The 13884-nt window shown below is 46.7% G+C and overlaps 2 protein-coding genes and 1 long non-coding RNA gene across 11 annotated transcripts in view; 1 reads left to right on the forward strand and 2 right to left on the reverse strand.

Annotated features, from left to right (window-relative positions):
- The window catches only part of MNAT1 (MNAT1 component of CDK activating kinase), a 115545-nt gene extending 103649 nt beyond the window's left edge, over nt 1–11896 (reverse strand). For 3 of the 8 annotated variants that reach the window (XR_006180084.1, XM_042877219.1, XM_042876756.1), the window contains exon 1: nt 11765–11895. Coding sequence is in view for 7 of the 8 variants with exons in the window: in XM_042877219.1 (XP_042733153.1) it covers nt 11765–11853 (89 nt within the window). In the remaining variant the exon portion in view is untranslated. Of the gene's footprint in view, nt 1–3020; nt 3062–11764 lie in introns of those variants that run through there. The other 5 variants (XM_042877155.1, XM_042877080.1, XM_042876997.1 and 2 more) reach the window with 3 other exon arrangements.
- Nucleotides 3796–9842, reverse strand: LOC122183396. Of its 2 annotated transcripts, XR_006180262.1 has the most exons (5): nt 9487–9842; nt 6693–6880; nt 6290–6596; nt 4283–4409; nt 3796–3959 (listed from the first exon to the last, which is right to left on the reverse strand). It is a non-coding gene; the product is annotated as an uncharacterized LOC122183396 (long non-coding RNA). The 2 variants fall into 2 exon arrangements; XR_006180257.1 differs by having other exon boundaries at nt 3796–4409.
- Nucleotides 11897–12275: 379 nt separating the features above from the next.
- LOC122182925 (homeobox protein SIX4-like) lies at nt 12276–13656 on the forward strand. Its single transcript, XM_042876643.1, has one exon. It carries the CDS (start codon nt 12276–12278, stop codon nt 13419–13421), a length of 1146 nt encoding a protein of 381 aa, XP_042732577.1. The 3' UTR covers nt 13422–13656.
- The last annotated feature ends 228 nt before the right edge of the window (nt 13657–13884 follow it).

Genomic DNA, 13884 nt, shown 5'->3' on the forward strand with positions numbered 1-13884 from the left:
GGATGATGCCACAGCTTCTCAGGCCTAGAGATAGAAGAAAATTCTGGGGCTGCTATCCCACCTGGGAGAACATCCATATAATACGTTTGGCAGACATCAGTGTGTTTCATTTGAGATGCTGTCAAAACATGCATAAAATGTTAGATTTAAAAAAAAAAAAAAAAACACAGGAGACCACCCAAACTAACCCTGATCATGTAATGTATCAAATGAACTAAGGCAAGAAATTTAGAACACCAAGAGCAATCAGGATACAAGCATGCAATGCGTGCATAAATCTGTTGTGGCACTAAAACAACTCTGATTTCTTTAATATATATATATTAAATACAAAATTGCATACTGCTGAGAAAGAAAGTAAAGCAGAAGCTACTCTCTGCACCTCCTTTTGTATTATTACAAAGGCTTTTTTTTTTTTTTTTTTTAATGTGTAGCAGCAAATATTTCTGGTTATTATATTTTATGATTCTGTACTCGAGAGCATTGTATTATATATGGCCTTTTTCTGCAATTAACCTCCAAAACAAATTAAATATTAATGGGTAAACACCAATTATGATTTTGAGAAACAATAAAAGGACCATAAATTAAATAATGCAGATAGAACAGTAAAGCATTTTCACATGATCAAAACAGTGTTTTAGCGTTAACGTTTTCCCATTCTAATGGAAAATGTAACCCTGCTCTCATAGCTGTGGTCACTGCATATAATGCAGAGCAATGCCACCTTTTCTGCAGCTCCGCTCCTGCTAAGTGCGAGCACAAGGAGCTGTGCTGCTCCTCCAGCCGAGCCAAGCAGCACAACAAGATCTGATGTTTCACAGCAATCCCTCGTTTGATGCTGCGCAGTGCTGCACGATGCTTTCACAGCTATTCCTAGACTGTTTCCATCTTCTGCAATTCATTACACACAGTTCTATATTTCGCTCAGTAGTACCAGCTCTGCCACATATATGAAGAATTTTCCCACTATTGTACTTTTTAACCTTAGGCTTGCTAACGGAGGGGGGAGGAAGAAAGTCACAACGCAGAAATACTTTGAAATATCACTCAGGCAACAGCCTCATTGCTTTAAGGTCACTGCTTCTGTTTCCCAGGGCTGATTTTTATGAAAAAAATAGAGGTCTGAAACAAACCATTTAAACCAGCTTCTAAATGCAGTCCAATGCTGATTTAAATAGCAGCTGCTTGATGCTGAGATGCACGGCCCCTCCCACGCTTCACCACGCCAGTCAATGGCTGCTTCACAAACTGCAAGTGACATGGGACACGTTGTTCACAAACAAACCAGATTTATGGTTATATTCAGTTGTTCCTGTTATCTGAAATTAGAATTTGAAGCTCATTAAAAATGAATACGTTTCAGAGAAAGTAGAGGCACTGCATTGTATTGATGAAAGCTTCATTAAATTTTCAATGATAAAGCTGCTTCTATATTTGTGAAGGAAGGACGTGTGGTAGAAAGACATTGGTTGGGGCAACTCTCCTACAGGCAACTTTGCATCTTTCCACCATCACTAAAACCCATTTCAGAATAAAACACTGAACTAATTAGGGGTAAGAGAAAGAGGTGGAGGTCCATTACATTCAATGAATGGTTACTTTCAGATGCATTTACCAATTGAAGCTCTAGAAGGAGGGAACCACTAGAACTCTGGAAATGGGATCCAACTGATCCAGCTCACAGAAAACACAGGCTGTGCAGGTTCTTGCTTAATGATGCAGTTACCTCTGAACTACCCACATAGAGAAATCCCATGAGTTTTGGAAATCAAGTCTCACTTGTGCAAGTAGAAATATAAAGCTGCATCGCAGTCATAAATACAGCCTTATTATTTTTTTTTGCCAGACTGAAGCAAAAAAAAAAAAAAAAAGTCAACCTGCAACAGAGCATAAATAGGTCAGACCATGTCTAATTTATAATTCTCTCACGTCAGACAATTAAAATCTGTGTATGTAAACCACCCATAACCAATCTGCATGGAAGAATGCAGAATGAAACTGCAGAAGAGAAAATCCCAGTGGTCTGATCCCTCTGGTGGTCACACGCACTGATAGAAACGCACTCCATCTCTGCACAGTTACCCCTTCCCTCAGAAGGCAGGCTGAGGCAGTCAGGCTGCTCCCCTCTGCATCCATCAGCCTGCTTCAGCCCAGCCAGGCAGTGGCTGGAGGCCTCGTGCCACGTCACTCCTGCACAGCGTATGGCTGAGCGCTGCCTTTTTCCCCTTCAAGCTATGTGCTTGCCTGCCAGAAGCTGAGCTGTAGGGCTGCTCTTTTCAGCTTGCCAGGACTGCCACCTCTTTCAGCCCTCCAGAGAGACAACATTCAACCAATGTGCATGCAGACAATGTCATTTTATCCTTGTTTATTCTCCCCATTCAAACCCTGTTTCAACAAGTTTACTTTTTTTTCCTTCCTCTCCAGTTTTCCTTGGCATGCACAGTGAGCATTTAGCAACCGACCTCCTCAAAAATCACCATGAGGCACTATTATCCTCACATCACCAGTTAAGGAAATTAAGCCGATATAACGCCTGAAGCATGCCCAAATTTCACATTTCTGATTTGAGAGCGATTAGCATTAGCGCTCTGTAGGATTTCCTCTGCTCAAAGCACAGCTCCCAGGGAGTGGAGGAGCATTTCCGCAGGCTGTACTTCTGCAGGGCAGCCTGAGCAACAGGTGAGCCCCTGGAAAATGTGGGGCTTCGGGAACTTGGCCGCTCCAGGACTTTGCAAAGCATTCCTCAAATGCTGGGTGCTGCTGCAACCCCACAAGGGAAAAGCAATGTATTGGGGTCACACGCTCCAGGTCACTCCCCTAAGGTCCTCATGCAGTTGTTCTCCTTTCCCAACCAAGATCCATTCCTGCATTTGTGTTTTGTTCACTGTCACAAGCTAGGGCTGGGAGTCACCCTCCCCTTCCAGGTCCTCTCCAAACACTGCGGTTTCCCCAGAGCCATGAGATGTTTCCCAGACACATTCTCTACTAAAGAGAGGGATCTTTCCAGAATTTCTTACTTAGCAGCAAAGCTTCCCATGTGCATGCCCCAATTTCATCCTAAGGAACAGGTCTGCAGGGGGCTGCTGGACTCATGCACTGCTGACATACTGCCCACACGGAGACAGCTCGCTCTGGACACATCTGCATTTCCATCCTGTGCCACCTTTCCACAAAACCAAACAGACAGAATAGAAACAAGGATTTGTTTAATGAGACTTTAGGCCAGGTTTTATTGGAAGACTAGAAACAAGACGGTTCAAATACAGTAATTCTAGACTAAGCTCAACTGACATGGGCCTCTCCAGCTCCCAAATTGCCCCAATGCTGCCTGGCTCACAACATTCACAGCAGCACCACATCATCCTGGTGTTGCCCTCAGTCTTAAACGTCCCCTTTCTCAGGACACAGATTTTGTTTGCTTTCTCTGGAACAAGGGGATTTGGAGGATTTAAAGGCAGCTTCTCATCTCCAGGCCACAGCAAATCAGTCACAGAGTTATCAGACTACACCACCACCACTGACAGCCCTTCCCAACGCCATCCAGGGTGCGTAAGGACTGAGAGTTTGCGATCTTCTTAAGCTTGCAGACAGCTACTCCGAGAACACCACGAACCCTTCTCTTTACACAAGGCTATTCATATACTCATGTTAAAGATTATCCAGTCATTAGTTACACATATAGACTTTTCAGCTCCTAATCTCCATGAAGTTACCAGTTTTTATAGGACGCGCACACGACACACTGCCAGCAAGGAGTACAAAGGCACGTGTGTCTGCCCGTACTTGCCTGGAACAAGCGAGGTCTTCCTCCTTCAACCTGGCACTGTCAGCAATTCTTGTGATGCAACAAATCTTGGTGCCAAACCTGCAGCCCAATCAGACCCAACGCTTCCCATGCTGACTCCCAGGTTTGAAGGTGTCAGAATCAGCTGAAGCGCTCCCTTCAGTTTTGCTGTCTAGGAAAATGAGAAATTCTCTGTAACCTGGGTACAAACGGACAGCCTGCTGACACTGCTTGGCATTACTAAAATTAGGGAGCGGAACGTTCTTAGGACTTGAGAACTCTGACCTGAACGCTGCTTCTTAAAAAGCACCTGCTCCTCACTCTGCACCAACCCACTGTTTTCCAGCTCTCTGTACATCCACTTATCTTTGTAACTTTAAGGAATCAACATGCTCAGATGAAGCCTAGGATTCTGCAAATGCTCAGACATATATTTAACCTTTGTGCTATTCATTGGAGCAGGACTGCAGTAAAACAGTAAAAATAATTACCTACGTGTTTCTCAGTTTGAAGCATAACTGCCATCAAACCAGATTATTTGCTGATCATTCATTTGTGGCAGAGGCATCCTGTTTTCTTTCCTGAACATGAACACTCTCCCTCCCATGTATGCTGTATACAACTACAAAGGAAGCACAACTTAGAACATTATATTCAGAGCCTCAAAGTTGATCTTAGCTAAAAAAGTCCGATTTTGTCAGGTACAGCAGGAACTTGTGAAGCTCTTAGATCAGATCTTGTCACAAATAATTATTGCAAAACATTAAAAAAAAAAAAAAGCAGATCTCACTACAAAACTCAGTGCCCCCTTAGCATCAATTCTTATGACTGTAATAACTACCAGAGCAGCTCTTCTGTGAAGAAATACCCACCATTTCCTGCAAGGCATTAAATCAAAAAAGGAACTGGAGATGTGAATCCTAACTGCCCACAACACCAGCTCAGCAGCTTGTCCCACATTCTGCTACCATCAGGGAAGGTTCTTTTTTTTCTTTTTTTATTTTAATTTCCTAAGCAGATCTGAACACTGGAATACTCAATTCAATTTCTAACATGCTGACCCAGCCTTACTTCAGACTTCACCTTCACTTGTCCTTGGAACAAAAAAATAACAAGAAACCAATGCCTCGGACAAAGAACACGGGAATGGAACTTCTCAGTGTTCTAAGATGGCCTTTTCAATTCTGTTCTCCTAACAATTTAGTATTATCTGAGGCACATAACTTTCCTAACTCAGGAAGATATTTGCTCAATTTCCTAACTGTTCAATCTACGCATATCACTTACCAGCATTTTCGAGCTCAGGCAATAATAGAGAACTCAAACATCCTTTTTCCTCACAAACCCACAGAATTATTAGCTTGAATTATAAAGTAATAGATGTATTTTTAACATCATTTCAACAGAAGTATTTAGACTGTGATCCAGAGCCAAATTTAAAAGCAGATATTCACTGTCAAAACTGGATGGCAGAAGGAAGTAACCTCTTGGGTATTTCAGCAATGATTTAACCACCACCCATGACTAAGTTGGAGAGGCTTTAGAAGAGTCATGGGATGGATCAGTTCTAATCTCAATTAATAAAAACAGGAATAACTCCAAAAAGACAAAGAAAGGCAACTCAGATCTTTATACCTTGAGAAAAGTTGAGGGAACTGGGATTATTTAGCTTGGAGAAGAGAAGGCTCCAGGGAGACCTCACTGTGGCCTTCCAGTACTTGCAGGGAGCGTACAAACAGGAGGGGGAACGGCTGTTTGTGAGGGTGGATGGTGATAGGACAAGGGGGAATGGTTTTAAACTGAGACAGGGGAGGTTTAGGTTGGATATTAGGAGAAAGTTTTTCCCCCAGAGGGTGGCGAGGCACTGGAACAGGTTGCCCAAGGAGGCTGTGGATGCCCCATCCCTGCAGGCATTCAAGGCCAGGCTGGATGTGGCTCTGGGCAGCCTGGGCTGCTGGTTGGTGACCCTGCATATAGCAGGGGGTTGGAACTGGAAGAGCGTTGCGCTCCTTTTCAACCCAGGCCTTAGGAAAATAATAATAATAATAATAATAATTCAGGAGAAAAAAAACTCTTTCTGCGGGAATATATTCAGCTAAAAAATAAATCACCTTTTTTGCTTCTTCCTTTGAGGACGCAGATAGGCTTTGATTGTGCTGCCATTTCAAACGAATGTCAGCCAACCTAACTTCCTGTGGCACATCCAGGTGAAAAGTTACATTATGTTTTCCCCAGTTCATCCATAAGAAGTAGTTAAAATGAAGCATCTTATCTAGTTTTTCAGTAGAAAAACCCAGAGGCCTTAAAAAAACAAATATACCACACAGCAAACTTCTAGGGAACAAGTGACAGCCCTGAATACAACAGCTTGTGCACCTTGTATTTAAGATGCTTCGTTTAGGAAGAAAAAGCTTGCTGAATAAAACTCAAATATGGATTTAAGCACTTAATTCCCACATGCTTAGGTTAAAATTACAGGTCTGACAGATCCTCACCACCTACCCCTAATTAGGCTTCTTCAGACTTAACTTGGCTTAAGCACAGTTTTATGTTATTTTCCACAATCTCTGGAGCTTCCCCCTCCACCCTAGAAGACAGTGATTTTCTTGAACCACACTGCAGAGAAGAATGCAGCAGGAGGCCAAGCGATCCTTTCACTTGGAAGGAGATTAAACACAGAGATTCCAAACTTTTTTCCAATGACTCCAGCCCCACGTGCTGCCATGAGATCCCACTCTGCTGAATTCACTGGGGATGCTCATACTTTCAACTCCTGGTGAATCTGACAGCCGCAAAACTCCAAGTGCTCCTAGCATTAAAATAAACAAGCAAATAATGAAACCTCTGTTTCTTCATTTTAGCAGCCGTTAGAGCTGCAATTAGAGTTCTCAGAGGATGCACTTACCCCCTAATGAATCCCTGGAACAGCCATAACAGGGTGCAGGGCAGATTAGAATCCCCACAACACAACCCACTGAATTGATGTCTCCCCTGAGCGATACAAAGCTGGGCCCAGAGATCCTAAGCGTTGTTACACCATCTTCATTTTGGAGCCTTATTAACAAATTAATTGAGAAATAAACACGCCTCCCTCTGGGAAAAGGAGGGAAAAAAAATCAATTTTAATAAAGAGACTAGACACCTTTCCACAAGGCTCTGTGGACAGGAAGACAGCAGAAAAGTTTATTATCAAGCAAAATCATTAACGACCATCTAACATTGCAGCCGTGTACGAACAAAGGCAAGCACAGGACAGGGATGAAAGCAGGAGCGGAAAGCAACATATCAGCTTTCTGCAGAGGCTGCTCCAGTGCCCACACCCATCTCCCAGAGCTGTCAAGCACGGGAAGGACACTTTGCAGAGACAGCACAACGCCGGGGGGGAAAGGGAGTTTCTGTGCTTTTGTTAGTCTGCAGACATCCACGCTTCCTCCAGTTAGGATAGGTCACAGGTAGCTGGAGCAGCCCCGCTGACTCCAAAGGAGCTTTACACACCAGTTTCCCCCCTCCCTGTAGCAGGCAGCAGGACAACAAAGCAGAACCAGCAGCCCCCATTAATTGCTTTTTTACATAAGACTTTTGTCTGATTGTCGGAGGCCATATGGTCCAAGTTTACAGCCAACAGTAAATGTCTTTACCCTGCCCTGTTTGCGGTAACAACCTCAACATTCTTTTAATGTAGTTTTTGGTGGACACATTTCCTTTCCTCTTTATGTAAGTAAATCACCGGGATGTGCTTAACCTGCCCTCTAAAACTCAGCATAGGCCATGAAATTCAAGAAGATCGAATAAAAGATAATTCAGAGTCTCGAAGCCAGGTGGATTGCAACTGCACTGGCACACACACACCCTGCATCCGTGTATTCAGAGAAGACATTAGGAATCTGAAAAATCAAAAACTGCATTCAAAAGCCTTTGTGCATGCATGACAATTCTTCAGAGTGAGCTTTTAAAAAGAAGGCAAAGCTACCACTTCACCTTAGAAAATAATGCATGGCAGAACTTTAATCAAGCACTGCCCCGTAATTAGACACGCTTTCCCCTGAGCAAAAGCATCTTTAAAGCCAAGCATGTGATGCCTTGAACCTCTGTGATACTTAAGAAAATAAACTTAAAAAGACATTCATTATTCTTGAACCGAGTATTTCCATACTAAGTCCCACCTTAGAACAACTTTTAACTGCTAATTTATCATCTGCCCTCCCTGTGACAGGGAAGATTTATAGTGGAAAAGGCTTATTTAAGATTACAGTAATGCCAAAAACATATGGTGTTACACTTCTTGTTATTTTGGTCAAGCAACAATAACTAAGGAAAATACTAAAAAAATACCCCCCCATATATTCCCATAGTTGTAGGGTTTGGCATGGTTCCATCAGAGTGAACTACAGCGGCAACTCAACCTGAAGGATGTTTACAGCAGAGACTGAATGTCCAATCTTATCCTCTTGCACTCATCTGGCTACCCCTTATCTCCACTGCAGCACCAAGGTGCTTATCAGTGCTCTGACCCCTGCCACCAGTGGATGCAAGCACATTCCAAAGCTCCCTGGCCACAGAAGAACTCAGCATGGCAAACATATGGTGCTACGAGAAAGCTGCTCCTCCCTCCTCTGCCTATCTGCCTGTGTTGCTGTGCTCGATGCTACCTGCATACATAGGTGCTATGTCTCAGGGCCTAGGTCACAGTAAAAGAGAGATGGGAGGCTAAATAGGTACTAGACCACATACAATCTACTCCAGAGATTTATATTAGCAAAATCAGGAAGGGGAAAAAGATGAACAACAGAACAGCCGAAGCACAAACTTCATAGCAATGAGGACCTTCACTGCAGGCATCTGCCAAGAAAAAAGAAAAAAAAAAAAAAAGAGGAGTAAATAGGACACACATTGCCCGACAAGCTCTCAAATACTTTGAGATTAACCTTGTTTACACAAGAAATAGGGGGAAAAAAAAGCTATGGAAGGAAGTCTCTTCTAGTTTCATTCTAAGCAAAGGGGAGGAACTAGCTAGGAAAGTGAAAGCAGAAACTTCCAACTCCTGAGACAACAGAAAGCAGGAAAAAGCACCACTTGCTACTCTTCAGGAGGACAGAACAGCCACAAAATAAAGAAAGTGAACTAACAAAAAAGGAACAAGCTATCTGAAAGCCAGAAGATCTGAAGATCTGACGAACCATCTCAGCCAAGTATAATCACAGAATTGTAGGAGCTGGAAGGGACCTCCAGAGACCACCAAGTCCAGCTCCCCTGCAAAGCAAGCCCCTACAGCAGGCAAAAGCTGTTTAATGATTTGAAATTCAACAGATTTTGCATGTATTCCCTTTTGTAAAGCTTCAAATAACTGAAGGTGACTGAAGGTGAACAGTACAATTATTAAACCAGGAAAAGTAAAAGCATTGGGAAAGAAACAACCTGTAGGTAACAAAATATCCCTTCAGAACACACACAGTGAAGGAAAGAGCAGTTAAGTAGGAGTGTGTTAACACCATCTCTAACAGGTAATGCTAAAGCATTCAGAGGGTTTGCTGCATCAGCCTTCACGAGGTCAGAGGAGCTGGCTAATGAAACCCCTGTCAGCACAGAACGACAAGAACACAAGCCAAAACTGGGAAACACATCAGAGCAATTGCCTCAGAACTCCTGAGCAAACATCAAACAAAGACAATTAAGGCAATACAACTCTGCAGGGAACTTACTAATCTTCACCTATGAATAGTATTCAGGCATCACTGCATTCAAAGAGTACTTCAGGGTTTCCAAATCTGGTCAACATAACAACGTGTACTCTACAAAAAGCAACACAGGCAGTTATCAAAGACCATTTCTGCTCCACACATCAGGTTCCAGCAGCCTGAAGAAGGAGACAAACACTGACTCCCACAAAGCAGGAAACCAAATACACATGGTAGCACAGGTTGCCATCAGTCCTGGGATGATGCTGGAATACGTGAGCTGCCAAGCAATCTATCTGCTGCATATTTCAGATAACACAGTTAAAGCCGGTGTAAGAACAAACCATAACAAGGAAACAGAATTTCCTTCAGTGACAGAGGAGCAGAGCAGACAGGGAAACGTCAACTTGAGGCAATATAATTTTGATTTTGTGAGACTTCTGACACATCAATTAACATTCACACAAACTAAAAAAAAGTACATAATGAAGTACTGAGAGATTCCTAGAACCCTACAGGAAGAAGCCAGTACCTTTATTTTAGAGAGAAAACACACATAGTGAGCCATTACCAAGAAACAGCTTCAAGCACGGGGGTTTTTGTAATAGCATACAGAAATAAGCACTTGTAATACTAAAAACACCACTTTAAAGGTGTTACTAGAAGGACACTACAGAAGAAAAGCGACCCAATTGAATCACATCAAGATGAAAAGTTCTTACAACAGAGGTAAAGAAATACAGAAATCCTACCTACGCAGCAACTTCAACTTCACCCTCATGCTCATATGCTTTAAGGCAGTGGATCCCCATTGCAGTACCTCTGTACTGGGAAGGCAAAGGAAGGACCAATCTCTCTGGATCCACGCAGCGTCAGGCTGGGTGGCACTGCACAGTTCTTTCTACCTGCAGATACCTGGGCTGCCCGAGCCCAAAGCTGCAAGAGCTCAGATCACCAATTTGGCCATGGAGAAAACAATTCCAAATGCAGAAGTGCAAAGAACAAGAGCTGAGGAAAGCAGAGGCAGTCTCTGAGCAGCTAGGAAGAAACAAGGAAAGCCAGGCAGGAATATTAGCCTCAAACAAGTTGTACCCAGGATAGCACAAAATACAACTGATATTCTCAAGAAAAACTCAGCTATAAAAGAAAACATTGAGAATCAAAGGAGAGCAAACTGAAATACGCTGTCCTCTGCTGGAAGTGGCTCTAGAGGAGCTTGAAAGCAGAAGGTCAAGAAGTGCTTTGATCTCCACTGGAAAAGAAGATAGATAGAATCATCATTTTCAAGCTGCACAGCCACGCCTAAACCAGCTGCTACCTTTTGAACTAATTTTGTGCTGATGCTGCAGTTCCACACAGCCAGCGTTGCTGTTACCAAAGGGACACTCCTGCTACCTCTTCCTCCTACAGTAGCACCACTAGGAGAGCATCTGCTGCCCTCCCACATGCTTCCCTGGTGGCAGTAAAAGTGTGTGCATGGACGTAGAAGACGTGATCAGGGAAAGGGATTAAAACAACCCCCCTTTTTTCTTTTCACCCTTAAGTAATATAACATAAACCCCTTGCTGCAATCCAGTTTCTTCATCCTGATAACTTACTACATGAGCACGCAGGATTTTTTAGGCAGTCTGAAACATACACATTATCCTAACATTTACGTAATGGGACAAATGGAGAGATACATTTAAAAGGTTTAAAAAAAAAAACAAAAAAAACAACAAAAAAAAAACAGAACGGATTGCTACTGCAGTATGGGGGTTTCTATCATGAACATCTAGAAAGAATTTAGAGCAGCACCTTTACAACTTGCCCAGAACCTAAGGAAGACCTCCAGTTGCATAAGTGCACGTGTTCAGACCACACAGTGCTTACATCAGTACTGCCAGCAGCGGGAATTACCCACGTGTTCAGCTTTGGGAGACAGGAACAACATCGGTAAGGACCTCCCTGCTGCAAAAGGGATGTACTTGGAGAAGCACCGCCAGCACACGCTCAGCAGAGGATAGCCCAACATTAAAAGCAGCACCGAACCTTCAGATAAAGCATTACTCATTCAGAACACACAGGGTAATATATACATAAAGGTGTTTTTTTCCCTCAGCCACCCAAGCAGAGCATTAAACAAAAACGAGAAGCCTTTAAATCGACCAGAAACGCGTTTCTCGCTCCTCCCTCCTCTCCATACCTAGAATCCTCGCCTGGCCGCAGCCCGACAGCCCAGCACAACACCAGGTCGCTCCCCGGGCCCCAGCGCTCCCAGCGCACCCCGGCAGCCCCCACGTAACCCCTCGGGCTCACTCACAGCGTGTGCCCGCAGACATTGACCATCAGCTTCAAGGAGGGGTTGCGGTACTTAGTGGTCTTACAGCGCGGGCAGCCCTGCTCGTCCATGGCTGCTGCTGCCGCCGCCTCCGCCTCCTCCTCCTCCTCCTCCCCTGGCTGCTCGCCGCTCCCTTCCGCCTTCCGCCGCCCGGTGCGCCTCCAAAGCGGCCCCCCGGCACCGCCCGCCGCCCCGCGCGTTCCGCACCGCGGCTCTCAGCACAGCGCACGGCCGGGCCGGGCCGGTACGAACCGCTCCGAGCGGCACCGCGCCTCACAGCCAGCCTCAAGGGAGTCCCAGCACGGGGAGAAAAGCTTTATTTTTTCCACCTCCGGCCCCGCGGGACGGCAAACTGAGGAGAACGGGCTGAGGGGGCCGCGCGGCTCCAGGTGAAGGGAGGAGGGAGTGGGGGGGGCTGAGGAGAGCGGGGCCGTTTGATTGACAGTTGCCATGGCGACGCGCGAGTCCCCGCCCTCTCCTGGCGGTGCAGCCAATGGGAGGGCGCGGCCGGGCCAGCAGGCTGCGGTGCCATATAGTATTGCGGCGGGGCCGGGAGTCACGTTGGGGGGAGCCGCGGAGAGGAGCCCGTTTACACTACTTTGCTATAGCAGCTCTCGTTAATGGTTATTGCGTGGCCGGGAGGAAACCTGATCGGCTAGAGCCGGCCGAGAGCAGGAGGAGGAGGAGTGGACTTTCCGGAGAGATAGAAGAGGGGGGAGAGGAGAAGGGGACACCGAGAGAGGGGAGAGAAAAAAAAAAAAAAAAAAAAAAAAAGAAAACAAACCAAGTCATGTCTTCTGCCTCCCCCGCGGACGAGATCACGATCAAGCAGGAAAATGTGATGGAAATCCTCTCCGACGCCGGCAAGGTGCCCCCGGACGGAGCGGCCGCGCTGAGCCCCGCGCCGCCGCCCCCCCCCGCCGCCGCCCCGTTCCCCATGGAGCACGGAGCCGCCGCCGGGGAGGAGGGCAGCGCCGAGCCCGTCCTGCTCCACACGGAACTTTTGGCCCGGAACCACCACGCCGCCGCCGCCTCTCCCTCCTCCTCCTCCTCCTCGTCCTCTTCGTCGTCCTCCTCGCAGCCCCCCCTGGCTTTCTCCCCGGATCACGTCGCGTGTGTGTGCGAGGCGCTGCAGCAGGGGGGCAACCTGGACCGCCTGGCCCGATTCCTGTGGTCTTTGCCCCCGAGCGATCTGCTACGTGGCAACGAGAGCCTGATGAAAGCCCGGGCGCTAGTGGCTTTCCACCAGGGCATCTACGCCGAGCTCTACAGCATCCTGGAGAGCCACAACTTCGACTCATCCAACCACCCGCTGCTGCAGGAGCTGTGGTACAAAGCTCGCTACACCGAGGCGGAGCGAGCCCGGGGCAAACCCCTGGGGGCGGTGGACAAGTACCGGCTGCGGAGGAAATACCCCCTGCCCCGCACCATCTGGGACGGCGAGGAGACGGTGTACTGCTTCAAGGAGAAGTCCCGCAACGCCCTCAAGGAGCTCTACAAGCAGAACCGCTACCCCTCGCCGGCCGAGAAGCGCAACTTGGCCAAGATCACCGGGCTGTCCCTCACGCAGGTCAGCAACTGGTTCAAGAACCGCCGCCAGCGGGACCGCAACCCGTCCGAGACGCAGTCCAAAAGGTGAGCGCTCGCTCCGCTCCCCGCCCCCTCTCCCGCCGCCGTCTCTCCCTCTCCCGGCCCTTTCTTCCCTTGCAAACATGGCGCTTACCTTCGGCCTCCCTCCTTCCCCCTCCCCACTCCCTCGCTCCCAGCGCACCCCCCCGGGCGCAACTTTTCCGGCCGTCTCTGTGCGTGCGTGAGGCGGGGGATGTGCGTGTGTGTGTGTGTGTGTGTATGGTGCGTGCGGGGCGGGGGGGGCAGCGATGTTTGTTTGTTTCTTCTCTGTTTTGTTGGTTGTTTTTTTTTTTGTTGTGTTTCTGTTTTTTCTTTTAAACTTAACCATCCCTCCTGACAGAGTTAATCATTGACGCGCGGGGTCCCGCCGCTCACTCTTGTTTTGAAACCTGATTCGGGAGCGGCCCCCGCTCGGGTTTCAACGGGGCGAAGCACCGAGGCCCGAGTGGCGGCGGAGCGCGGCCCTCCCGCCC

Source organism: Lagopus leucura, unplaced genomic scaffold, assembly GCF_019238085.1.
Source record: "Lagopus leucura isolate 7727_CA_CO unplaced genomic scaffold, USGS_WTPT01 Super-Scaffold_1, whole genome shotgun sequence".
Classification (NCBI taxonomy): domain Eukaryota; kingdom Metazoa; phylum Chordata; class Aves; order Galliformes; family Phasianidae; genus Lagopus; species Lagopus leucura.